Source organism: Eleutherodactylus coqui, chromosome 1 (assembly GCF_035609145.1).
Source record: "Eleutherodactylus coqui strain aEleCoq1 chromosome 1, aEleCoq1.hap1, whole genome shotgun sequence".
NCBI classification, from domain to species: domain Eukaryota; kingdom Metazoa; phylum Chordata; class Amphibia; order Anura; family Eleutherodactylidae; genus Eleutherodactylus; species Eleutherodactylus coqui.
This window is the reverse complement of record NC_089837.1, coordinates 52,806,327-52,833,114: the sequence shown is the minus strand read 5'-3', so window position 1 is coordinate 52,833,114 and position 26,788 is coordinate 52,806,327. Positions and strand designations below refer to the sequence as shown.

Below are 26,788 nucleotides of genomic sequence, written 5' to 3'. Positions count from 1 at the left end.
CTGTAACGCTTAGCTGCGTATTAATTACGAATACTACCCCCAGTAGATAGATACTGTAGGCAGCGTATAATATTATGTATACTCTTTCCCACTGGCGGGATGACGGCGATCATGTAACAGAGACAGCAGATCCAGGAAACAATTTTGCGCAAGCCTGCTGTAACGCTTAGCTGCGTATTAATTAGGACTACTACCCCCAGCAGATAGATACTGTAGGCAGCGTATAATATTATGTATACTGTTTCCCTCTGGCGGGATGACGGCGATCATGTAACAGAGACAGCAGATCCAGGAAACAATTTTGCGCAAGCCTGCAGTAACGCTTAGCTGCGTATTAATTAGGACTACTAGCCCCAGCAGATAGATACTGTAGGCCGCGTATAATATTATGTATACTCTTTCCCTCTGGCGGGATGACGGCGATCATGTAACAGAGACAGCAGATCCAGGAAACAATTTTGCGCAAGCCTGCTGTAACGCTTAGCTGCGTATTAATTACGACTACCCCCAGCAGATAGATACTGTAGGCAGCGTATAATATTATGTATACTCTTTCCCTCTGGCGGGATGACGGCGATCATGTAACAAAGACAGCAGATCCAGGAAACAATTTTGCGCAAGCCTGCTTTAACGCTTAGCTGCGTATTAATTAGGACTACTACCCCCAGCAGATAGATACTGTAGGCAGCGTATAATATTATGTATACTCTTTCCCTCTGGCGGGATGACGGCGATCATGTAACAGAGACAGCAGATCCAGGAAACAATTTTGCGCAAGCCTGCTGTAACGCTTAGCTGCGTATTAATTACGACTACTACCCCCAGCAGATAGATACTGTAGGCAGCGTATAATATTATGTATACTCTTTCCCTCTGGCGGGATGACGGCGATCATGTAACAGAGACAGCAGATCCAGGAAACAATTTTGCGCAAGCCTGCTGTAACGCTTAGCTGCGTATTAATTAGGACTACTACCCCCAGCAGATAGATACTGTAGGCAGCGTATAATATTATGTATACTGTTTCCCTCTGGCGGGATGACGGCGATCATGTAACAGAGACAGCAGATCCAGGAAACAATTTTGCGCAAGCCTGCTGTAACGCTTAGCTGCGTATTAATTAGGACTACTACCCCCAGCAGATAGATACTGTAGGCAGCGTATAATATTATGTATACTGTTTCCCTCTGGCGGGATGACGGCGATCAATTTTTTGGAAAAAGCCCACTGCCTATATAGCCTTAATATCTCTTTCCCTGCCTCACCAGTACTGGCCCTCTACTCTGTACAATGACTGCAGACTGCGGACGCAATGCTCTGCACGGCCGACATACAAAATAAAAAAATTGTGCAACACTGCTAAAAGCAGCCTGAACAGTACTGCACACGGTCAGATGTGGCCCTAAGAAGTACCTTTGGGGTTCTTGAAGCCTAAAATAACTCCTAACGCTCTCCCTATAGCAGCTCCGGCACCAGCAGCACTTTCCCTGATCTCTGTCAGAATGCATCTGTGGCGAGCCGCGGGAGGGGCCGATTTATATACTCGGGTGACACCTGATCTCGCCAGCCACTCACTGCAGGGGGGTGGTATAGGGCTTGAACGTCGCAGGGGGAAGTTGTAATGCCTTCCCTGTCTTTCTATTGGCCAGAAAAGCGCGCTAACGTCTCAGAGATGAAAGTGAAAGTAACTCGAACATCGCGTGGTACTCGCCTCTAGTAACGAGCATCTCGAACACGCTAATATTAGAACGAGTATCAAGCTCGGACGAGTACGTTCGCTCATCTCTAATGATGATGTCACAAAGAGTACTACTCAATTGTAAACTAAACTCTGCTCAGCAGCTTCAGTGTTTCAGTACCTCTTGTTGTTTCACCAGAAAAGAGTCGATCAGATTCCTCTGGTCATTTACATCCAGTTCTTTCCTCTGGTTGGTGAAGGTCTCTCGAATAAACTCATACAATACATTCGTATTCTTGGCCACCTTTTCTTTAATTGTAGAAAACCAGCACATCACAGATGGAAATGCATTATACAGCTGCAGTGAAAAAAATACATGAGTGAATGTAAAAGAACTTAAATATGTTTCACAGAGGCAGAGAGGCTTAAGAAAGTGCCAAATTAGAAAACCCCCTACAAAAGAAGATTACTTCTAACTGATGTTAGAAAGAGAAAATAGCAAATGGCAACATCAGCTCTGATGATGAGCTGATGTCAGAAGGACAGCCACAGAGTAAATGAAATGTCCCTCGCTAAATAGCCCCAGGTTTACTCACCCTGCATGGGTGGAGTTGCTTAGTTAGCCAATGGGTAGGCAACACAAATAATTTAGGTGGATACATGGGCAGCATACTGAAATTAGTTCTTCAGATCAGGAGCCTTCAGTTTCTAAAGCTAATTGGAGGATGAGATCTAGCTATCCCTTTCATAATAATCGTGGCAGATCAGTGGGAAGCAATAGAGGACACACTAGTGGTGGTAACGCTGACGATGGTTTTTTAGGGTAACCCATTATCCAATACCTTCTAGGCAAGCGCTGAGAATAAATATGGGCTCTATCGCTTCTACTGCTTACCTGCTACACCACCTGATGCCCTCGACTTGATACCCCCTGTTTCGTCTGTTAGCACCTCCAACAACTTAACTGATCAGTCATTACAGATTATTAATCTGTCAGATAGGGTGCTGACTCTTAGCGATATTAACTTACTAAGGAAAGGCTTATCATTCATGCCAATCACTCGCTTTGATCTGTTCTCATGGGTAAAGGACATCTCTCTTTTCACCCCCCAAAAAAAAATTCTGAAAAAGAATATAAAAAGGATAGCAGAGTTTGACCTTGACCCCAATGACTTTGTTGGTCTACAGACTCTGGAAACATTATTATTAGAGGGTCATAGTGTACCTGGACAGGGCCCAATCACTGATTTAAAGCCCCAGAACCTCAAGAGTCCACCACCGGGATCCCACCTGCTTGTTGGCTTCTTTGAGAAAATGGTTATCAATTAACTGGAGAATCTATCAAAAGTCAATCTAATGGGAAATAATCTTGACCCAATGGAACTGCAGAGTTTAAAGAATTTAGAACAGGAACATGAGATCATCATAAAATTAGCTGATAAAGGCGATAACCTTGTCATTTTGAACCAGGTTTCTTAGGTCTCTATGTGCATCCGACGGATCTATTTAAAAAGGTGTTGATGCAGGCAAAATCTAAAGAATTGATCAGCACTGAGAAATATCAATTTATGGTGTCAAATTGTCTACAAATTGCTACATTTTATGGTCTCACTAAAATTTATATTTATGCCCACAACTCACCCTTGGATGCTAACTGAGCGACTCCACCCATGTAGGGTGAGTAAGCCTGGGGCTATTTAAGGAGGGACGTACAGTATCATTTACTTTGTGTCTATCCTTCTGACACCAGCTCACCATTAGAGCTGGCGTTTCCATTTGTTATTTTCTCTTTCTAACATCAGTTCACCATCAGGACTGATGCTTGTATGTGTTTGTTTAGTATTCACGGCCAAATAATCTTCTTTTGTAGGGGTTTTTCTGTGAATTATGAAAGAACTTAAAAGCTTAAAGGCTTCCTAAATAATCAACTTTCTAAATAGTCTTCATTAAAAATGTTTTAGTATTTTTCTGTTGTAAAGTCTGTACAACCCTTGTACACAACCGGCTGCGCTGCAGCTTCTTACTGTGCTGGCTCTTTGTGTTAGACTGGCATAAGCTGGAGACAAGAAATCTGGGTGCATGCACTGGCCCCATCACATGTGGCTTGCATGCTTATGCGTATGTCCTACAGATCCAGACAGGAGCAGACACAATTAAATTTTGTATGTCAGAGCGGAAGGCAGAGAATGCCAGCGAAAGTGGGAGTTGACAGCAGGTGCCACTAGTCGTGGCCATTACAGAAATACTGACAGACATCTATTAGACTATGCCTAAACCATAGCTAACTATGGCAGCCATAAGGACCTTGCTTGTTCCTCTAGCTGCCTATTTATGTGTCAGCCCCCTGGGATTGCTGGTGATGGGATGATAGGGACAGCCCCTGCTGTTTGTTTTGATAATTTAGATGCTGGGGTGTACTGCAACATCTAAGGGGTTGAAAGGTCAAGATCACAGTGATCTGCAATATAGGCTGTTAGGCAGGAGATAAGCTGCTAATCACAGCCATCCTCCCTGAGGGGACAAGAACAGCTTTTATGGCTGTGTCATCACTACGCTGTACATCTACGATACTGGTCCATAACATAATTTTATAGACCATGGTGCCAAGAGTTTAAAAGAACCTCAATGGAATTCCACTTTTATTCTACATGCCTATAGATTACTAAATGCTGATAAATAAATTCAACTAATACGGTCATCAATGTGTAATTTGTGAGGCTCTAACCCTCAGGAAGCCCACCGTTTATGTGAGGACGGAGTCCGAGGGACTCTGGTTTTACAGCTCAGCATTATTCAAATGACTATAGCTAAGCTGCAGTACCATATATATCCTCAGTGATGAGTGGCACTGCATTGCAAACTCTCATCAAGGTAGATGTGATGCTCCGATGATCACAGCCATAGCTTGTTTCTGCAGGTTGTTAGAGAGCATAAGGCTGATCCCAACCAATCAGATTGGATAGTACATCAATGTTACAATGTTTCCCAGAAGACCCCTTTAAATATAACAGAGGTTAGCTGCTCACCATAGCCGCTGAGGTTCCAATTAATTTCATATTTTCATGTACAATATTTATCAGCTTCACAAGTGTGGGATCTTCATAAGCAAATCGATGACTCAGTAAGATGGAGACTATAATGTTGGCTACAGCAGCATTTATTATCATGAGGTTATCAAAGGGCTCGCCTGGAAATACAAGAGTCAGAATATATTAGTGAGATTTGAAGTGTGTGAATTATCTCAACACTTAAATACAGCATGTCTTAGTCTATGGAGTCGGTGCCCATTTATATCCATAGCAACAGCTAAGCCTGTGCAGCCTCCGATAAACACTGAATGGGCTTTGCCGATAGAAAAGTGTAATGGCCTCTGACACCAGTATTAGAAGTAGTTTTTGTTTTGGAGCCAAGGAGCTTTAAATAACACCTCTGAGCGGTGATCAAAATAGTCAAACTTACACTAATTAGACATTGATGGCGTATCAAAGCACTACCATTCTCGATCTGCCATTAGTGTTTTTGGTAAGAGTAGTACATCTTTAAAAGGTGGATGGTGGCACTTCTTTACAGGTTGGTGCATGTCTCTAAGACCTTCTCAAATTGTAATCACTTGTGGAGAAAAGTTCTGATTGTACATTAGGGTGCAGGATGTGGTCTAAAAAGGGGTTGTCCAGCTGCTGCGTTACAGTGTTGAGAACAGCAACACAGCAGCTATCAACAGTAGAGCACTGGTCCGGCCAACAATTAATCACCAGGGGGCCTCCACTGATTTACTACAGAGGGCCTATCCTGAGTATAGGTCATCTATAGTGTAAAGATAGATCATAGTGTACAGCTGGGCAAACCTTTTTAGACAACATGCTGCACTCCAATATACAATCAGAACTATTTATTCACAAGTTTTACCCAAGTGTGATAGTGTAACCTGTACTGGAATACACTTATACACTACAGGTCAAAAGTTTAGAACATCTAATTTTTCCCAGTTATTATTGACATTAACACAGTTCAAGTTCAGATACCGTAGTAACATATAAAGGTTTAGAGGTTCAAAAGCAAGTTAAAAACATAAAAATATTATGAAATTTTAACCTGAAATGCAACTATAGTCTGAATTTATTATTTAAACTTTTTCCAAGGAACACAGCAAGGACGGCTGCTCTGCAGCAGACAAAGCAAATTTTAGTTTGAAATTGGATGCAAACTATTCCTACAGGTGTCTCAACTTTTGTAGATTTCTTTCAAACCCTCTGATTTAATATAGTCAGTGTTAAAACAGACTGCATTACAACACCTTCTAGAGATCTTTAGAGATGAGCGAGCACCGCAATGCTCAGGTGCTCGTTGCTCGAGTCAAACTTTCCGCAATGCTCGAGAGCTCGTTTTAAGTAATGAACCCCATTAAAGTCAATGGGAGACTCGAGCATTTTTGTATGGGACCGATGCTCCGCATAGGTCATGACTTGTGAAACTTCAGAAAGTCATGGAAACACCACAGAACCGGATAGGGAAGGGCAGGGGCAGCATGCATGGCTGCATCTCAGGCTGCCAGGTCCCACTATTAAGCCAAAATGGGGGCAAGAGTCTGGCGTCACCCCCCTAACAATTTTTACTTTGGACAAACCCTCATTAGCAAGGCACACCTTAGCTAAACACCACACTACCTGCAACAAAGGACAATCACTGCCTGCGGGTGACACCGCTGCCTCTTCTCCTGGGTTACATGCTGCATTGCTATCCAACCCCCTCTCCCACGCACGATCCTGCGTCCACAGCGCACACAAAAGTGTCCCTGCACAGTGTTCAGCTGGACTCATGCCACACGCTCGCTTCATAGCCACACCACCCTCATGTCTATTTATAAGCGCGTACTGGATGAGGAGGACCCGGAGACACACACTGCAGAGGGTTGGCAGGGCCAGGCAGTGACCCTCTTTGAAAGTGTGGGCGATAGCCCACAATGCTGTTGAGAATTGATGATGAATTGACGTTCGATCATCATTCCAATCCTGTGCCACCTCCGTCGCAAAATTGTCAGGAGCTGCAAATGTGGGCATAAAGGGGACTCAGGTGTCAGCACTTCTACACATCTCCACAATGCAGCAATACTCTGTGTGGGAAGCACGTGAGCTGGCCCAGGGTCAGGCTTGGTCCCAGCCTCCATCTTGTGTGACCCAAGGTGGCGCGAGTTGCATAGCAATGGGAAATCCATTTGTCCCCACACAATTCATTCTGTGTAGGTGCTAGATAGCTCAACACCGCAATGGAAAGTCTTTGAGTTCCTTGGGCTTGCCTATGCTGTCGGTGCACAAAGATGGTATTACACAAGAATAAATCAGAGCGACCAAACATGGCAGAGTTTCACCCCGCCAAGGACCTCGGCCCACATTTCTACCCTAGTCAGTCAGTGTATTTGTGCCAGACAGGTAAAACACCACAATGGGAAGTCTTTGTGCACTCACAGCATAGGCAAGCCCCAGGAACTCAAGCATGGTATTACACATGAGGAAATAAGAGTGCCCAAACATGGCAGAGTTTCACCCTGCCAAGGACCTCGGCCCACATTTCTACCCTAGTCAGTCAGTGTATTTGTGTCAGACAGGTAAAACACCGCTATGGGAAGTCTTTGTGTACTCACAGCATAGGTGAGCCAAAGGAACCCAAGGAAAGTATTAAACATGAAGCAATTACAGTACCCAAACATGGCAGACTTTCACTCCGCCAAGGACCTCGGCCTCTGCACACACCCTCAGTAATCGTGGGCATAAAGCGGACTTCGATGCTAGTACAGCTGTGAACGTCTCATTTAATTAGTTGCGGTTGCTTTCACCACTTCAAAGACTGGATTAACCAGGAAGAAGTTCCACAGGCCCAACCTGGCGCAGTTACATTTCCCCCAGGACATAGGCCTCTGCCCACACCCTCAGCAATCGCGGGCATAAAGCGAACGCCGATGCTAGTACAGCTGTGAAGGTCTCATTAAATCAGTGACGGTTGCTTTCACCACTTCAAAGACTGGATTAACCAGGAAGAAGTTCCACAGGTCCAACCTGGCGCAGTTGCATTTCCCCCAGGACATAGGCCTCTGCCCACACCCTCAGCAATCGCGGGCATAAAGCGGACTCCGATGCTAGTACAGCTGTAAAGGACTCATTAATGCAGTAATGCTCCTCTTGTTAGGCCCAAACCAGTGTCTCAGATAACTGTGGTAACACGAGAGAAAATACATGTTGCCCAGTGCTGATCTACTGACCCCAAGCAGGTGGAGGAGGTGGCATTAGAAGGCCAAGAAACCATGACCAGGACCCACTATAGTCTGTGTGGGAAGTATGTGAGTGGGCCTTGGGTCAGGCTTGGTTCCAGCAAACACCTTGTGTGACCCAAGGTGCCGCGAGTTACATAGCAATAGTAAAATCCATGTGTCCACACACTATTCATTAGGTGTAGGTGTCGGATACCTCAATCGACACCGCAAGGGGAAAGCCATCTGCACACTGCACCCTTCCCAAGTCAGTCAGTGTATTTGTGCCAGACAGGTAAACCACCGCTATGGGAAGGCTTTGTGCACCCACAGCATAGGCGAGCCAAGGGAACCCAAAGACAGTAATAAACATGAAGAAATTAAAGTGCCCAAACATGGCAGACTTTCACTCCGCTGAGGACATAGGCCTCTGCACACACCCTCAGCAATCGCGGGCATAGAGCAGACTCCGATGCTAGTACAGCAGTGAACGTCTCATTAATGCAGTAACCCTCCTCTTGTTTGGCCCAAACCAGTGTCTCAGATAACTGTGATAACACGGGAGATAATACATGTGCTGATCCCCTGACCACAAGCAGGAGGAGGAGGTGGCATTAGAAGGCCAAGAAACCATGACCAGGACCCGCTATAGTCTGTGTGGGAAGCACGTGAGTGGGCCCAGGGTCAGGCTCGGTCCCAGCCTCCACCTTGTGTGACTCAAGGTGCCGTGAGTTACAAAGCAATGGGAAATCCATGTGTCCCCCCACAGATAGCTTAACACTGCAAGGGGAAGTCTTTGAGTTCCTAGGGCTCACCTATGCTGTCAGTGCACAAAGATGGTATTACACAGGAAGAAATCAGAGTGCCCAACCATGGGAGAGTTTCACCCCACCAAGGACCTTGGCCTCGGCCCACATTTCTGCCCTAGTCAGTCAGTGTATTTGTGCCAGATAGGTAAAACCCCGAGATGGGAAGACGTAGTGCACCCATAGTATAGACAGACCCCTGTAACATTCCTGTAGGAAAGGCATAAATAGACCCGAGTAACATTTCTGTAGCAGAAGTATAGGCAGACCCCAGTAACATTTCTGTAGCAAAGGTATAGGCGGACCCCAGTTTCATTTCTGTAGCAGAAGTATAGGCAGACCCCAGTAACATTTCTGTACTAAAAGTATAGGCAGACCCCAGTAACATTTCTGTAGTAAAGGTATAGGCAGCCCCAGTACCATTTCTGTAGTAAATGTATAGGCAGACCCCTGTAACATTTCTGTAGCAGAAGTATAGGCAGACCCCAGTAACATTTCTGTAGTAAAAGTATAGGCAGACCCCAGTAACATTTCTGTAGCAAAGGTATTGGCAGACCCCTGTAACATTTCTGTAGCAGAAGTATAGGCAGAGCCCTGTAACATTTGTGTAGCAAGAGTATAGGCGAACCCCTGAAACATTGGTGTACCATGAGTGTAGGCGAAGGCCGGAAAAAGTAGTTGGATAACAGTATAGGCGAGAGCCAGAAAAATTGGTGTACCAAGAGTACAAGTGTACTCCTGAAAAATTGCTCAACCGCGAGGGCAGGTGAAACCCATAAACATTTTTTAAAGATACAGCTCGCTGTTACTTTATTTGTAACAGAGCCTGGAGGCAGCCCTGTGAAAAAATTGGTTTCTGTTAAAGTATCAATACTTTTGAAACTTTGAAAAATTGTAAAAAAATTATAAGCAGAGCCTTTTGGGCCACAGAAAAATTGGCAGTTCAGCGTGATGACATGCTGTTTTAGGAGGAGGAGTAATAACATCCGAGAGTGATTGACAAAGCCAATTCCCCCTTTTTTTCCGGTGATAGAGAATGCTTATTTCTCCTGTTGCAGCGAAAAGAATCTTTAGATTCTGCTGCTCTCTGCTGGTGGAGAAGAGAAGTCTGGGGAAATCCAGCCTTTGTTCATCTTTATGAGTGTAAGCATGTCGGCATTGGCAGTTGACAGGTGGGTACGCTTATCCATGATGATTTGCCCAGCTGTAGCTAGCGGCAGGGCAGGCCAGCACCTCCAGGGCGTACAGCACAAGTTCATGCCACGTGTACAGCTTTGAAACCTAATAGTTGTATGGAGCAGAGGCATCACGGAGGACGGTGGTATGATCGGCTACGTACTCCCTCAGTATCTTTTTACAGTGCTCCCTCCGACTCAGCCTTGACTGGGGAGTGGTGACGCAGTCTTGCTGGGGAGCCATAAAGCTGGCAAAGGCCTTGAAGAGTGATCCCCTGCCTGCGCTGGACATGCTGCCTGATCCCCGCACCTCCCCTGCTAGATGGCCCTCGGAACTGCATCTTCTGCCACTAGCGTTGTCAGATGGGAAGTTTAGAATCACTTTTTCCACCAGGGCCCTGTAGTATTGCATCACTCTCGTACCCCTTTCCTCTTCGGGAATGAGAATGAAAAGGTTCTCCTTATACCGTGGGTCAAGAAGGGTGTACACCCAGTAATCCCTGTTGGCCAGAATGCGTCTAATGTGAGGGTCACGAGAAAGGCAGCCTAACATGAAGTCAGCCATGTGTGCCAGGGTACCAGTACGCAACACATCGCTGCTCACTAGGAAGATGACTTTTAGGATCCTTTTCCTCCTTCTCCTCCTCCACCTTTTCTGCCTATACACGCTGAACAGATGAGAGGCAAGCAGCATGGGTACCCTCTGCAGTGTGCCCAGCTGTCTCTTCCCCCCCCCCCTCCTCCTGCTCCTCCCCCTCCTCCTCCTTCTCCAAAACGCGCTGAGATATAGACATGAGGGTGGTCTGGCTATCAAGCGACATACTGTCATCCCCCGTCTCCTGTTCCAACTGCAAAGCGTCGGCCTTTATGCTTTGCAGGGAACTTCTCAGCAGGCAAAGCAGCGGGATGGTAACGTTAATGACTGCTGCATCACCGCTCACCATCTGGGTTGACTCCTTAAAGTTTCCGAGGACCTGGCAGATATCTGCCATCCAGGCCTACTCCTCAGTAAAGAATTGGGGAGGCCGACTACCACTACGCCGCCCATGTTGCAGCTGGTATTCCACTATTGCTTTACGCTGCTCGTACAGCCTGGCCAACATGTGCAGCGTAGAGTTCCAGCGTGTGGGCACATCGCACAGCAGTCGGTGCTCTGGCAGCTGAAACCGATGTTGCAGGGTCCTCAGGGTGGCAGCGACCGTGGTGGATTTGCGGAAATGTGCGCAGACATGGCGCACCTTGCTGAGCAGGTCAGACAAGTGGGGGTAGTTTTTAAGAAACCGCTGAACCACCAGATTGAAGATGTGGGCCAGGCATGGCACATGTGTGAGGCTGCCGAGCTGCAGAACTGCCACCAGGTTACGGCCGTTGTCACACACGATCATGCCTGGTTGGAGGCTCAGCGGCGAAAGCCAGAGGTCGGTCTGCTCAGTCAGACTCTGCAGCAGCTCGGGGGCCGTGTGCTTCTTGTCACCTAAGCTGATTAGTTTCAGCACGGCTTGTTGACGCATGCCCACCGTTGTGCTGCCGCGCGCTACCGACTGCTGGCGATATGCTCACACTTCTTAATTGAGAGGTGGAGGTGGCGGAGGAGGAGGAGAGGGACGGTTTGGAGGAGGTGGCATAAAACGCCGCAGATACCAGCACAGAGGTAGGATCCGCTATTCTGGGTATGGGTAGGACGTGAGCGGTCCCAGGCTCTGACTCGGTCCCAGCCTCCACCAAGTTCACCCAATGTGCCGTCAGGGAGATATAGTGGCCCTGCCCACATCACGTGTCCGTGGCTAAGTGGACCTTCCCAGTAAGTGCGTTGGTGAGGGCACGATTTATGTTGCGGGAGACATGCTGGTGTAGGGCTGGGACGGCACACCGAGAAAAATAGTGGCGACTTGGAACCAAGTAGCGCGGGACCGCCACAGTCATCATGTTTTTGAAAGCCTCCATTTCCACAAGCCTGTACGGCAGCATCTCCAGGCTGATTAATTTGGCAATGTGCACGTTTAAAGCTTGTGCGTGTGTGGCGGCATACTTGCGCTTTCGCTCCAACGCTTGTATTAGCGACAGCTGAACACTGTGCTGAGAGACATTGCTGGATAGAGTGGAGGACAGTGGAGGTGAGGGTGTGGGTGCAGGCCGGGAGGCGCTCGTGCCTGAGTCCTGGAAGGGGGATTGGATCTGTGTGGCACAGGGGAAGAGGCAGTGGTGTGACCCGCAGGCGGTGAACGGCCTTCGTCCCACCTAGTGGGGTGCTTGGCCATCATATGCCTGCGCATGCTGGTTGTGGTGAGGCTGGTAGTGGTAGCTCCCCGGCTGATCTTGGTACGACACAGGTTGCACACCACTGTTCGTCGGTCGTTCGCGCTCTCACTGAAAAACATCCACACCTTTGAACACCTAGCCCTCTGCATGGAGGCTTGCCGCGAGGTGGTGCTTTGGGAAACAGTTGGGGGATTCTTCGCTTTGGCCCTGCCTCTTCCCCTGGCCACCCCACTGCCTCTTCCAACCTGTCCTGCTGCTACACTTGCCTCCCCCTCTGAAGCCTTGTCCTCAGTAGGCTTAGCAAACCAGGTGGGGTCAGTCACCTCATCGTCCAACTGCTCTTCCTCCGAATCCTCTGTGCGCTCCTCCCTTGGACTTACTGCCCTTACTACTACCTCACTGACAGACAACTGTGTCTCATCATCATCATCCTCCTCACGCACAAAAAGCTCTTGAGACAGTTGCCGGAAGTCCCCAGCCTCATCACCCGGACTCCGGGAACTTTCCAAAGGTTGGGCATCGGTCACGACAAACTCCTCAGGTGAGAGAGGAACCATTTTTTCCCACTCATGGCAGGGACCCGAGAACAGTTCCTGGGAGTCTGCCTGCTCAGAATATGTCATTTTCATTCAGTGAGGAGGCTGGGAGGAAGGAGGAGCAGCAGCCAGAGGATTCAGAGTTGCAGTCCCTAGTCCGGGAGTAGTGGACTGCGTAGAAGACTGGGTGGTCGATAGATTGCTGGATGCATTTTCTGCCATCCACGACAGGACCTGCTCACACTGCTCTGTTTGTAATAAAGGTCTTCCACGCGGACCCATTAATTGGGATATGAAGCTGGGGACCCAAGAAACTTGCCTCTCTCCTAATCCCGCAGCAGCCGGCTGTGATTCACCTGGACCAGGAACTCGGCCTGTGCCCACACCCTCGCTTGGAAGTCTGCGTCCTCGTCCACGTCCATGTCCTTGACCTTTACCCCTACTCCTCATCATGGCGGATTAAGAATAGAGCAGGGCCCAAATAAATTACCCCACTGTACAGCACTGACAACTGTGGCTTAATTCACTGCACACAGAGACTTGTAGATAGCGGAGGCTCTATGCTATGGCTTGAAAAAAGGAACCTGCTGTCTTGCGCTGATACCTAGGGGGTAATTTACTGCTCGCAAAGACTTGTAGATAATAGAAGCTGTGTGGAGTGGGAGAGTAGTTCGCAGCAGGCTAGGAATTATTTGAGTGCACTTTCACGGTGAGAGCGGTATTGTAGGGCACTGCAGTCAGAAAAAAGTATTACTCAAAGGCTGCAAACAGGCCTAGCTGCGTAATACAAAAATGGAAGCACTACAACTCCCAGCAGGCCCCAACTAAAATGCACACGGTAAGATGTAGCCCAATGAGGGAGCTTTGGAGTTTTTGCACGCAGGATACGGACTGTATAGTGTATATAACTTTCCCTCTAGAAGTGGCTGTGGCCCTAACACTCAGCGTCTAACTCACTGCACACAGAGAACGTTATAAATGAGGTAGTTCGCAGCAGGCTAGGAATTATTTGAGTGCACTTTCACGGTAAGAGCGGTATTGTACAGCACTGCAGTCAGAAAAACGTATTACTGAAAGGCTGCAAACGGGCCTAGCTGCGTAATACAAAAATGGAAGCACTACAACTCCCAGCAGGCCCCAACTAAAATGCACACGGTAAGATGTAGCCCAACGAAGGAGCTTTGGGGTTTTTACACGGAGCATACGGACTGTATAGTGTATATAACTTTCCCTATAGAAGTGGCTGTGGCCTGAACACTCTGCGTCTAATTCATTGCAGAAAGAGAACGGTATAAATGAGGTAGTTCGCAGCAGGCTAGGAATTATTTGAGTGCACTTTCACGGTGAGAGCGGTATTGTTTGTACGGCACTGCAGCAAGAAAAAAGTATTACTGAAAGGCTGCAAACAGGCCTAGCTGTGTTATACAAAAATGGAAGGACTACTACTCCCAGCAGGCCCCAAGTAAAATGCACACGGTCAAATGTAGCCCAATGAAGGAGCTTTGGAGTTTTTGAAGACAGGACCTACGCTAACACTTTCCCTATATCAGCAGCAGCACTTTCCCTATACTCTGTATAATACACTGCAGACTTAGAACGCTATAGCTGTAATGGCCTGCACAGCCCGAGATGAAAAAAAAAAAATGGTGCACTACTGCTCCCAGCCAGCCACAACAGTAATGCACACGGTCAGATGTAGCCCTAAGAAGGACCGTTGGGGTTCTTGAAGTCAGGACCTACGCTAACACTTTCCCTATATCAGCAGCAGCACTTTTCCTAACCTCTGCCAGTGTGTGTCTGAGGCGAGTACTCGGTGGTCACCTGATCTCGCCAGCCACTCACTGCTGGGGGGGTGGGATAGGGTTGGCACGTCACAAGAGGACGTGGTAATACCTTCCCTGTATGTCTATTGCCTAGAAAATGGCGCTAAACATGTGGGGAAGGAAATGGAATTGACTCGAGTACCGCGTGGTGTTCGTCTCGAGTAACGAGCATCTCGAGTACCCTAATGCTCGAATGAGCATCAAGCTCGGACGAGTGTGCTCACTCATCTCTACTACTCTTCAAGACAGAGTGCATTGCTTTCATAATGTCAAGAAAAAGGTAATTAACCAAAGAAGACAAAAAGACATTATAACCCTTAGGCTAACTTCAACTGGGCGTGCACAATATGGGGTAATAAATAACACCCTCATATCGCGCTCACCATTCATGTGAAATCTCCATGGATGTGAGGTGTTTTCATGTCAAAATAGCCTCAAATCACTTTGGGGATGTAGCAATCCACCGCCACAGATGTTAGCCGCGGCAGAGGATCACGGAGTTTCTCCCATTATTTTCATTGGGAGACCATACATCACTTAACATGCACCTAGCATGTGGAGCGAAGCTGCCACCGGCTCCATTGAAAACAATGGGCATTGCTATGCAAGAGCATACAGCAAGATATAACATACTGCAATTTGTTTCAGACATTGCATCGCTCATGTGTTCATATTCTGGCGAGATTTGTGCATCTCGTAATGCACAAATCTTGCTCAATTTTCTCGCCTGTGTGAAGCTGGCCTTAGAAGTGTAAAAGACAATTATAACCCCGCTCGGGAGCAGAAGCCTGCAGATGGATCTCTGCGGTCAGCCTATCTGGCAGATAGGCTGACCGGGGAAATCATGGCAATTCACAGCATGCTGCGATTAGCCGCCCGCGAGTGTAGATTCGCTATGATTCTCTGCTCGTGGACGGGGGAGCTGTGCTTTCCCTAGCAATGCTATGGAAAGCGTGTATTGCGTTCCCCGCGGCCGGATTATCACCGCAGGGAATGTAATGCAAAAGCGCCCGTGGACAGGCAGCCTTAGAAGTGTAGGTGTGTCCTACAGAAAAATTGCCAAGAAAGCCAAGGTGGCAGTCAGTGCAGTGAACTATACCATCAAAAGGGACTAGGAAACTGGAGGAAACTCTGACAGGAAGAGGTTTGGCAGACCGAAGACCACTGCAAAATCAGATGACAAGTTTTTGAGATTCAACAGTTTGTTTGATCGGCGCCTCACAGCACAAAATCTTCAAGCATATCTTCTGCAGGTTTGGCAGATAGGAGTATCAGAAAGAAAATCCCAAATAGAAGAGAAGCCCAAATATCAATACTGATGGCATTTAAGTACACCCTAACAATTCAGCCAGTACTTCCCCTGCCCCGACTCCAAATTCAAATTCCGCATTCCAATGCCCCTACTTCGAACAACAAATGCCGAAATGCTCCTATTTAATTTCACATGAGCCTTACTGAATTTTTCCTCGGAATGGGCATTACAGAATGGCCGGATACCCATATCATTATCCTCAACGTGCAGGACTAACATGTCTGGGACTTTGTAAAGCTGGGCAGAACAATCCATCTCTTGCAATACCCAATTCTTGACCATACTTCTGAATCCCAGCCACCTCATGACCACAACATTCTTTTTAAAGCCAAGCTGCCTTCTGTTTGGATGAACCATTGCCCGCTCCGTGCCCCAAGTAGACAAACGAATGGCGTAATATCCATACTAATGCTGGCCCACAATCTATGGCACAAAAAGGTAATAGGAAGGGGAGGGGGAAAATTTTAAATATCGATAGAAAAACCCTAAGAGCAGAATAAACAAAATAAACATACTACACATAAGTGAATTCCCACCTGTTATATTTCCTCCAGTAATTGAGTATGACTATAGGATCTATAGTGCTGAGACTCCCACCTACTAATTTTTCTAACCAACCCCGAGCTTACACCAGAAACTGCTGCTTCAGTGTCTGCTCCTATGCAAAAGAAATGCAAAGCATAACGGGATCAATCTACCCCAGAATAGATAGAGTTCTTTTAATGCCAAAAAAAGTTGAAGGCCAAGGCTGACACAAAGAAACACAAGAACGCCCACACCTGATTGCCTAGATCTGTCAGCCACTCTTGTACCCAGCAAGAGTGACGCCTGGATCAAATATTCCACTGTTCGCAGACCATGTCCCAAAACCTTGGAGGGTGACAAGTTATTCTCTCTGCTGCTGCATCTGGTACTAATAATCAGAAAGTCAAGTTCTTATGGGGTCCATCCATCCACCACTAATGAATTTGGCCACCAATACACCATTGACCACCACAAAAGGTCCAGAATCTGGTACTGCCCACCACGTCTATAAAAGATGAACGTCAAAATTGTCAATAATTTCATTCATCACAGATGTACTGGTCCAAAAATACTGGTTAGAGAAATAGCATCCATTCCAATAACACCCAAGAAGGCAAATACTCTCTGAGTGTACCGGGAGAAGCCTGAAAATCACGTCAATGTCCGTCTTCACCAGTAAAGCCACTTTTCAGTACTGCATACCCAAATAACAGCCTCATCAAATGGCCTCAACCAATAGACCAAAACTATGCCCCATAAAACATCCCCAGACCATAACAGAACCTCTGCTGTACTTAACTGTTGGTACAACACAATCAGACAATCTATTCCCCAGGCATACTCCACACCCAGGTATGTCCATCTGATTTGAAGACGAAGTAGCGTGATTCATTACTTTACAGAACGTTCTTCTATTGCTCAACTCTCCAAAGATGACAGCTCTTGCACCATTGTAGATGTGCTGATGCATCTTCTTAGAGAGAACTCAACAGATGTTTGCAGGATGACTGAAGGGAAATATCAGTTGAAGTGTATCAAACGTTAATGGAAAGTTTGCCACAGAGAATATTGCATGTCTTTCTGGCCAAAATAGGCCCCACTAAGTATTAACCAGTGTAAATATAAACTGCTTTGATTCTTGCTCAGGTGTCCAAATACTTTTGGTAGGATAGTGTAGTAATTGTAATTGCATTTCAAGAAACACCACATGCAATAAAATATAATGGAACCGTTCACCAACCTTTGTAAGATCTGATCTTCTTCACCAAAAAATCACATTCATCAGTAATCTTATTTTCAATGGTTTCCTTCCCCATTCCAAAATCTCGGAGTGCTGACAGAGTGAATCGTCTCATCACTTTCCAATTATCATTGTTAGCGAAAATAACTCCTGAGGACATGAGGGAAAAATAATACAAGATATACAAGATGGTGACCAACATTTCCCCTACAGATCCAATAGTCAAAAATTGTCTTCTCAGCATTCAGATATTTTAGAAGAAAGCCACACTGGTGTTTCTGGTGTAGGAATTTATAAATGTTACCCCAATGGCTCTCATCATTCCTGTTTCCGGTAGAATTATAGATTTTCAATCAAAAACATTTACCTTACACTAATCCCAGGTCAGCAAGTATCCTGTGCCTGTGCTATCCACTAGAAGTACCATCATGTCATATTGCAGCAAGAACATCATGGTGGGACATCATGATATATCCATTGGTGGGAAGGGATTAAGGATGTTTGTCCATTGAATAACATTTCCCCCCTAAAATAATCTTATAATTCTCCTGTGCACAATGATGCCAACTATATACACATTGTGTTATAACATGCAAGTCGCCACTGTAACAGCTGTTCCTGCTTCCCACAACAGAGGGCGCCACAAATCCAGTCTAGACAACTGGGGAAGAAGTTTCAGCCTGGACAGATAAAGTGTTGTGAAGTAAGAGAGTGTCCAGAAGTGAGACGTGCAGGTGTTAGAAGAGCGAGAGCTTGCCGTGTGCGGCCACAAACTACCACTTGCAGTATTCCGGGAGTAGCACCTCCAGAGTTGGGTTAAGGAACAGAAACCAACCATTTACTAGAGTGGTGACACAGATAAGGAGCCGCAAAATAAAGCAGCAACACAAGAGAAAATCTGCCTTCATGTTGAAAGTTTTATCAGTGATAAAAGACAGCATGGGTCTAACGGAGCAAGGAACTGGTGTAAGAAGTGACTGATATGCAAACAAGGGAGATGGAACAATACCTCTGCAGCGCCACCTATTTATTAGAAGGTAGCTTTCCTGCAAGTCAATGTTAGACTCTTTGTACTAGCCTTGTAACAATGACTGTAAGTTGAAAGCCAAGTCAGAATCCATATACAGACATCTGTTTCAGGGTGTTTGCCCCTCATCAGTGTGTAGTGAGTTTTTTGGCTTGGCTAGAGAGGACTGGGATGTGGGTCAGGAACGCTATATTTTCTTCTTAGGGACAGCACCTGGAAGGTGAGTGACTGAGGATACTTGTAAGTCCATTCAAGCTCCTTTGGGTATTGTTCCATCTCCCTTATTGGCCTTACAAGTTTCCTCACTCACTCACCTTCTAGGAGCTCTCCCTAAGGAGAACGGATAGCGTTCCTGACCCAAGTGACTGATACTGACATTACATTTATACAACCAAGTTGACTTACTAGAGACTTTGTATACGGAGTTACATTGTACCGTACACAGACTGTTACATTCTATCTGCAATCTGTATAAATTATTCTGAATAGCTGTGCAAGTATCGCTGCCATACTTGTTGCTACCTAATCTACATCTACATTTGCATCAGCACTGTTTGGTTCCATTCTGCCGTTATATTTTAGTAGTAGGAAAATGACACTCAGTGGCCACATGGAACCATAATACGATGGATTCGAATGGCACCGAGTAAACCCCATAATAAGGGTTTGTGCAGTTTCTGTCCACCCGGTCATCATTTTACAGGCCGAAATAGCACTGCATGCAACTCTATTTTGTCCTTGTTTTAAATAGACTTCAGCGACGGAGGTTCCTAAAGGGCTGATGTGAACAGGGAACATATTTATGCACAGCTCTTCATGGGTAAAATCCCCAGCTACTACTTTCTTATCCTACCCTCAGTTTCAGATGTTTCCCTCATCACTTTTTTGCAAGGTGGCCGCCACCATATTCCTGCTGACATGCAGTTTGAAACTACATTTCGCACAAATCCCTGCTCTGTACTTTCCTCCTGTGTGCTTCCCTGCTTAGTGCTGCCCAGTTATTGGTAAGCAATTCGGTCCCGAGAGCTGAAGAGAAAAAAACTGACCATTGTCGTTCTTATTGAGACATGTAGGTCTGGAATGCCTACAGGCATTCATATCTCATATCGAGAGCAACCATGTGAATAAACACTTCTGAAGAGCCAGCAGAAGGTGATGGCTTTTACAGCTACAGGCACAAATTCCAAGGCAGAACCACACTGCAAACTTTAATACTTTTTGATTATCATTCATTTGATAGCAACTTTGTATAACTGGAATACCCCTTTAAGAAATAGTACAACCAATGCTGTTGTAGTGATTTGGGATTTAATATTTGGTGTCAACAAGCTTGTTTTATGCTCTAGTAAGTCAGGTTAAGTAAGGGGTGGGTGTTCCCAAATCAAAACTCAGACAACCAGTTTTCTCAGTACTACCAGTTTTTGTTGGAGCATTATAAATTGGAGCCCCCACCCTCCCCACAACTGGAGGTTTTCCAAATCGGACAAACTTTCAAAACTGAAAGGAACAAGGAGGATAAATAAATCTACCAATTAGTGTTAATAACATCATATTTACCGTATCCCTTTATTATTTCATGAATAATTGGCACTCTTGCTCTTCCCGAAAATTCATCAGCATGATTGACAAGGGCATCTTTCACTGCATCGTATCCACACAGTACAACAACTTCTTCTTCCCCTAGTTTGATTGTGTATACCGGTCCATACTTCTTAGAGAGCTGCAAAGTGAAGTAGGATGAAGCTATCATTCTGGGCCTAAAGCCAGGATGGTGCACATAAACGTATAGTATGTTTGGCAGTATTATTGAGCAGTGGAGCACATTAACCCCTTAATGTCATAGCGGTGTAAGTGTACATCCTGGCAAGGTTTACTTAATGCAACAGGATGTAGACTTATCCTCTGGATAGCACGAAATCAGAAGTGATCCAGTGCTATCCGGCAGCAGGAGTCGGCTGTAACCAAAAGCTGGCTTCCTGCTGCAACAGTGGGGGTGCATCGGGACAGCGACCACCGCTGGTAACCCCTTACATGCAGGGGCGTAACTATAGAGGATGCAGGGGATGCGGTTGCACCCGGGCCCTGGAGCCTTGGGGGGCCCATAAGGCTTCTCTTCTCCATATAGGAAGCCTTGTACTATGAATAAAGCATTATAGTTGGGGGCCCCGTTCCAGGTTTTGCATTGGGGCCCAGGAGCTTCAAGTTACGCCTCTGCTTACATGCCACGATCTATGTGCATGGAAAGGGCTCACAGAGGGAGCGTGCTCCCACTGTGATGTCATCGGACCCCCGCGATATAATCGCGGAGGGCCGACTGGTTGCCATGGCAACAGGACACCAGATACAGGCGTCCTGGTTTGCCATTGCCTATGATCGCTAATACAAGCGATAAGGCATTGCAGTAAAGAAGTCCTGCAATGCTTTATTATACTGGTCATAGCAGCTATAGTACAAATTCCCAACAGGGATATAAAAAGTGTAAAAAGTTAAAAACAGTGTAAAAAAAAGAAAAATGTAAAAAAAAATGTAAAAACACCCTCTTTTTGTGCTTTTTTCCGTATTAGTAAAAAAAAAAAAAAAAATTTAAATCTCATATATTTGGTATCGTCGTATCTGTAATGACTTGTACAATAAATTACATACACTTTTTATCCTGTAAGGCATAAAGCATAAAAAAATCTAAAAAATGGTGTCAGAATGCTTTTTTTCTTTTATTTTGCCTCCCAAAAAATGCTATAAAAGTGATACAAACAGCTGCATGTACCCCAAAATGGTGCGCATAAAAACTATAGCTCGTTGCACAAAAAACAAGCCCTCACAGAGCTCTGTCCATGGAAAAATAAAAAAAGTTATAGGACTTTGTATGCAGCGATTTAGAAAAAAAAATGATGTAAAACAAAAACAACAAAAAACAATGGCAGAATTGATGTTTTCTCTTCCTGCTATCATAAAAAATTTATAAAAGTTTTACAATCCAGTCTATGTACCCAAAATCGGCACCAATAAAAATTTCTGCGGAAAAATAAAAAGGTTGTGGCTTTTGAAAAGTGGTCCCGGTGACTCACTCTCTCTCTACCGGAAAACACTCAGTCTTGCTGTTCTCTTTTCGCTGTGTCTCATTCTCAGCCCTTAACAGCACTGAGGCCTCCTGGGCAGACTGGGCCCAGGATGAGCATCAGACCATTGTTTAGCCTCCTCCATGGTCCCCACACAGACCGATCTCTGTAGTCTCTGTCTCTCACTCATTAACTATCCCAACTTCTCCCTCCGTCTGTAAGACTGCTACCCTCTGGATTGATCTTTGCAAACACATACACTACCGTTCAAAAGTTTGGGGTCACATTGAAATGTCCTTATTTTTGAAGGAAAAGCACTGTACTTTTCAATGAAGATAACTTTAAACTAGTCCTAACTTTAAACAAATGCACTCTATACATTGCTAATGTGGTAAATGACTATTCTAGCTGCAAATGTCTGGTTTTTTTGTGCAATATCTACAAAGGTGTATAGAGGCCCATTTCCAGTAACTATCACTCCAGTGTTCTAATGGTACAATGTGTTTGCTCATTGGCTCAGAAGGCTAATTGATGATTAGAAAACCCTTGTGCAATCATGTTCACACATCTGAAAACAGTCTAGCTCGTTACAGAAGCTACAAAACTGACCTTCCTGTGAGCAGATTGAGTTTCTGGAGCATCACATTTGTGGGGTCAATTAAACGCTCAAAATGGCCAAAAAAAGAGAACTTTCATCTGAAACTCGACAGTCTATTCTTGTTCTTAGAAATGAAGGCTATTCCATGCGAGAAATTGCTAAGAAATTGAAGATTTCCTACAACGGTGTGTACTACTCCCTTCAGAGGACAGCACAAACAGGCTCTAACCAGAGTAGAAAAAGAAGTGGGAGGCCGCGTTGCACAACTAAGCAAGAAGATAAGCACATTAGAGTCTCTAGTTTGAGAAACAGACGCCTCACAGGTACCCAACTGGCATCTTCATTAAATAGTACCCGCAAAACACCAGTGTCAACATCTACAGTGAAGAGGCGGCTGCGGGATTTTGGGCTTCAGGGCAGAGTGGCAAAGAAAAAGCCATATCTGAGACTGGCCAATAAAAGAAAAAGATTAAGATGGGCAAAAGAACACAGACATTGGACATAGGAAGACTGGAAAAAAGTGTTGTGGACGGATGAATCCAAGTTTGAGGTGTTTGGATCACAAAGAAGAACGTTTGTGAGACGCAGAACAAATGAAAAGATGCTGGAAGAATGCCTGACGCCATCTGTTAAGCATGGTGGAGGTAATGTGATGGTCTGGGGTTGCTTTGGTGCTGGTAAGGTGGGAGATTTGTACAGGGTAAAAGGGATTCTGAATAAGGAAGGCTATCACTCCATTTTGCAACGCCATGCCATACCCAGTGGACAGCGCTTGATTGGAACCAATTTCATCCTACAACAGGACAATGACCCTAAACACACCTCCAAATTGTGCAAGAACTATTTACAGCAGAAGCAGGCAGCTGGTATTCTATCGGTAATGGAGTGGCCAGCGCAGTCACCAGATCTGAACCCCATTGAGCTGTTGTGGGAGCAGCTTGACCGTATGGTACGCCAGAAGTGCCCATCCAACCAATCCAACTTGTGGGAGATGCTTCTAGAAGCGTGGGGTGCAATTTCTCAAGCTTACCTCAACAAATTAACAGCTAGAATGTCAAAGGTGTGCAATGCTGTAATTGCTGCAAAAGGAGGATTCTTTGACGAAAGCAGTTTGATGTAAAAACAATGTTATTTCAAATACAAATCATTATTTCTAACCTTGTCAATGTCTTGACTCTATTTTCTATTCATTTCACAACGCATGGTGGTGAATAAGTGTGACTTTTCATGGAAAACACAAAATTGTTTGGGTGACCCCAAACTTTTGAACGGTAGTGTATATCCAGCAACATCACATGACACACAAAACGATACATTTCCCAGACAGACATAACCCAGACATTAACCCATTCAGTGCTGCAGAGGTGTAATACACCTACCAAATGCACACTACAATTAAGACACTGACAAAACAAATAGCACGAGATAGACATAAAAAAATTATGGAGGGGCCCAGTGACTCTGGGCCACTATAATTCCCCAATAACTTTGTAATTTTAGTCTCTGAGGATTGACGTGGATGAAGATTTTCTTTATGAAAAGAAAAACCGTCTCTGCTACCCATAACAACCAATCACAGCTCAGCTTTCATTTTTCTAGCACATTATGAGGAAAGAAAGCCGAGTTGTGATTGGTTGCTGTGGGCAACAAAGAGTTTTTCTTTTAGACAGTTCTATAAATCTCCCCTTAGATTTGTCAAACTATCATACCTCACAGCGGAGTGAACTTCACCAATGAGATCGGGATGTGACCCCCAAATAGGCGATTGCCAGAAACGTACGCAATTGAACAGCGTGTGTTTCCTGTTGGTGAATACTGGGGAACAGTTCATTTAAACAATGTACAAGTGCATTTCAGGATAGGAATGCTGAAGAACGTACAAACACAATCCCGGATTCACAATTGGTTAAGAATCAAATAAAAGACACGGAGGGTTACTTTAAACTAGATGGCGCAACATGCCACACATCTAATGCAAACATGAGTAAAATGAAAGTTAATTCCATGACTAATTAATTAGAAAAAAACTGTGGCCACCGGGATCACCAGACCTGGTGCCTTATTCTAATAAATAGGGGCTTGTATACTTAGTCTCCTCACTGCCGGCTCTTCCTCAGCTCTGGGCCCCGCTGTATTAGTTCCTCACACCATCCAGCATCAGGATGTTATGCCTAGAAGCGCACAAAATGTCCTGATGCTGGACGGCGTCAAAACCAAGTGCGGCACTGTTTGGGAGCAACGAGAGTAAGCAAATATTCTGACCTTGATACTAAATAGTATTTTTTGTCTGACCTGTGGTCTGACTATATTCAGTGGTCTGATATGGAGGGTGAATTAAGTTAAGGACTTATTCACAGGGGCATAAGCGCATATCAGCCAGACAAATACGCTGCATGTTTGTACAACCAAAATGCACTTATGTCCGCGTATTTCGCCCATTCCAGCATGTATTTGTGTGCAAATAAACCTCGCTTTTGCATATGCAAAAAATATGCACAAAATCACATTGTACGTTTCACTAAAACTTCATGAGTATTCATTTTCCTTCTGGTGGCGCTGCAAGGAAATAGAACACTTATTATCAGGTTCCATTAGTTATTACAACTGGAGGCTCCATCTACCAGACACTGTATGAAATGGACAATGCCTATAAATATTTACTCTCTATACTGTATGCAGTTTATTATATTCTTCTGCCTCCCAACCCCTTCAGGATACAATAGTCATACAAGCTGAATGCTACCTGGTGAAGTGTTTGATACGGTTTCTTTGGGTCCAGAATGTGCAGATTTCCAATGATGGGTAGCGTTCTGGGTCCGGGGGGCAGATTATATTTAGTACTTCTTTTCCGTCCAAAGAAAAATAGGGCAACAAAAAAGCACAGAATGACAGAGAGAACCAACGTGGTGGGATCAGAGAGGTCCATGGTACCGGGAAAGGTTACTAGGGAAAGACAAATATACGAGTGATTGCATAGTGTAGGTAACAGATGACATCTGATGTATGTAGATGAGCAGAGCTACGTTCATAATTAGATAGAACCCATTATAGAAGCATTTGGTTCTACATAATGACCCGATAACATTATCTCAGTGAGTTATTATAGTGCACTAACAATAGTTTGACATGACAAATTCTGCCACAGCCATGTATAAGAAATCTTCTGGTGTTATTCCAAAAGTGTGTAAGTTCTGTATACCTTATAGTTGGACTGACCTGTTCATCAAAAGTATCTATCTATCTCTTATTTCTCTATGTATCTCACCTCTCTTATGCCTCTTTCTCTCTGCCTTACCTTAGCTCCTGCAATTATCTCTTTTAGTCCCTGATGGTGTTTAGATTGTGACTGAAATGTAGACTGGGTCCAGCTCCTCAGCTTGAATTACCAGTTCTGATTTGCATAGTAGAAAACCGGAAGATAGTTGTATTCTGGCCAGATACTCAGCCCATGAAGTCTTCCAAGAATCAGGGTTTGGCATTGTGCCACAATCAAGTGAAAAACACGATAAAGACAATTGAAACATTAAGGGAATATAACTCGTGTATCCTCTGGAATCAATTTAAATGACAGGGTTTGCGTTTGACAAATTAACAATTAAAAAGGCATATCCCCAGGATAGGTCATCAATATTAATCAGCGGGGGTCCGCCATTCAGGGTCCCTGTCGATCAACTGATTCTCCAGCCTGCTATTAATGCAGCAGATCCAGATGTCTGCATCGGTGGCCAGGGCCAGAAGTGTAATTGGGGATGGTTTTAGACAAAGTGTAGCCCTGGGAAAAATTTAAAGTGTGGCACCAGAAAAATGCTGCTTAATTCATTGAATATTATATTACCTTGTATATGCTCTCTAAATGTAATTATAAAAAAAATGTTAAAAAAATGTAGCCATAGATACTGAAATATTCTACCAACTCCATGTCTCACCTGCACAGACTTACAGAACATGACACTATTCATACCATATACACAAAACAGGGCTATCCACACCTAATGTCTGGTCACATGCACAAACACTGGACACGACACTGTTCAGCCACATATACACACATGTACAGGCTTGCAAAACCAACAATCCTTAGAGTGAAGGGAAACCAAGATATTTAACTGCAACCAGACCAGTGGTGATTGGCTAGCAGAAGAACACCAAACCCAGCCAGCCCAATCATACCACACCTGAGGGGCTGTGCTGCTAGAAACCTATGTAGCACAACAGATCCCAGCCAGCACAACCCTTACAGTTATATCCATTGATCACAGGTGATGTTCTTTCTAACTGATCATTCAGTTTCCCTTTGCTCCATCTGGTCCAGACTGCCATGTTTACTCCTGCCAGCTATAACATGTCTTTGTAGAATATGACACACAGAGATCTTCGGGTCATCACTTATCCAGCACCCTCCCAATATTTTTCACACCTCCAAAGAATTTTCCCACCTATAATGCCCCAGATAGTAATAAAGTCACTAATAGTACCCTATTTAGTAAAAGCTCCTCTTTTGGGCCTAATGTA

At 45.0% G+C, this 26,788-nt stretch overlaps 1 protein-coding gene across 1 annotated transcript in view; it reads right to left on the bottom strand.

Annotated features, from left to right (window-relative positions):
* The window catches only part of LOC136620988 (cytochrome P450 2K6-like), a 58,563-nt gene extending 32,925 nt beyond the window's left edge, over positions 1 to 25,638 (bottom strand). The window contains exons 1-6 of the mRNA XM_066596143.1: positions 25,572 to 25,638; positions 25,020 to 25,219; positions 20,180 to 20,342; positions 17,596 to 17,745; positions 4,705 to 4,865; positions 1,860 to 2,036 (exon numbers count right to left, since the gene is read on the bottom strand). Coding sequence (XP_066452240.1) covers positions 1,860 to 2,036; positions 4,705 to 4,865; positions 17,596 to 17,745; positions 20,180 to 20,342; positions 25,020 to 25,202 — 834 coding nt within the window. The 5' untranslated portion in view covers positions 25,203 to 25,219; positions 25,572 to 25,638. The remainder of the gene's footprint in view (positions 1 to 1,859; positions 2,037 to 4,704; positions 4,866 to 17,595; positions 17,746 to 20,179; positions 20,343 to 25,019; positions 25,220 to 25,571) is intronic.
* Between the last annotated feature and the right edge of the window lie 1,150 nt (positions 25,639 to 26,788).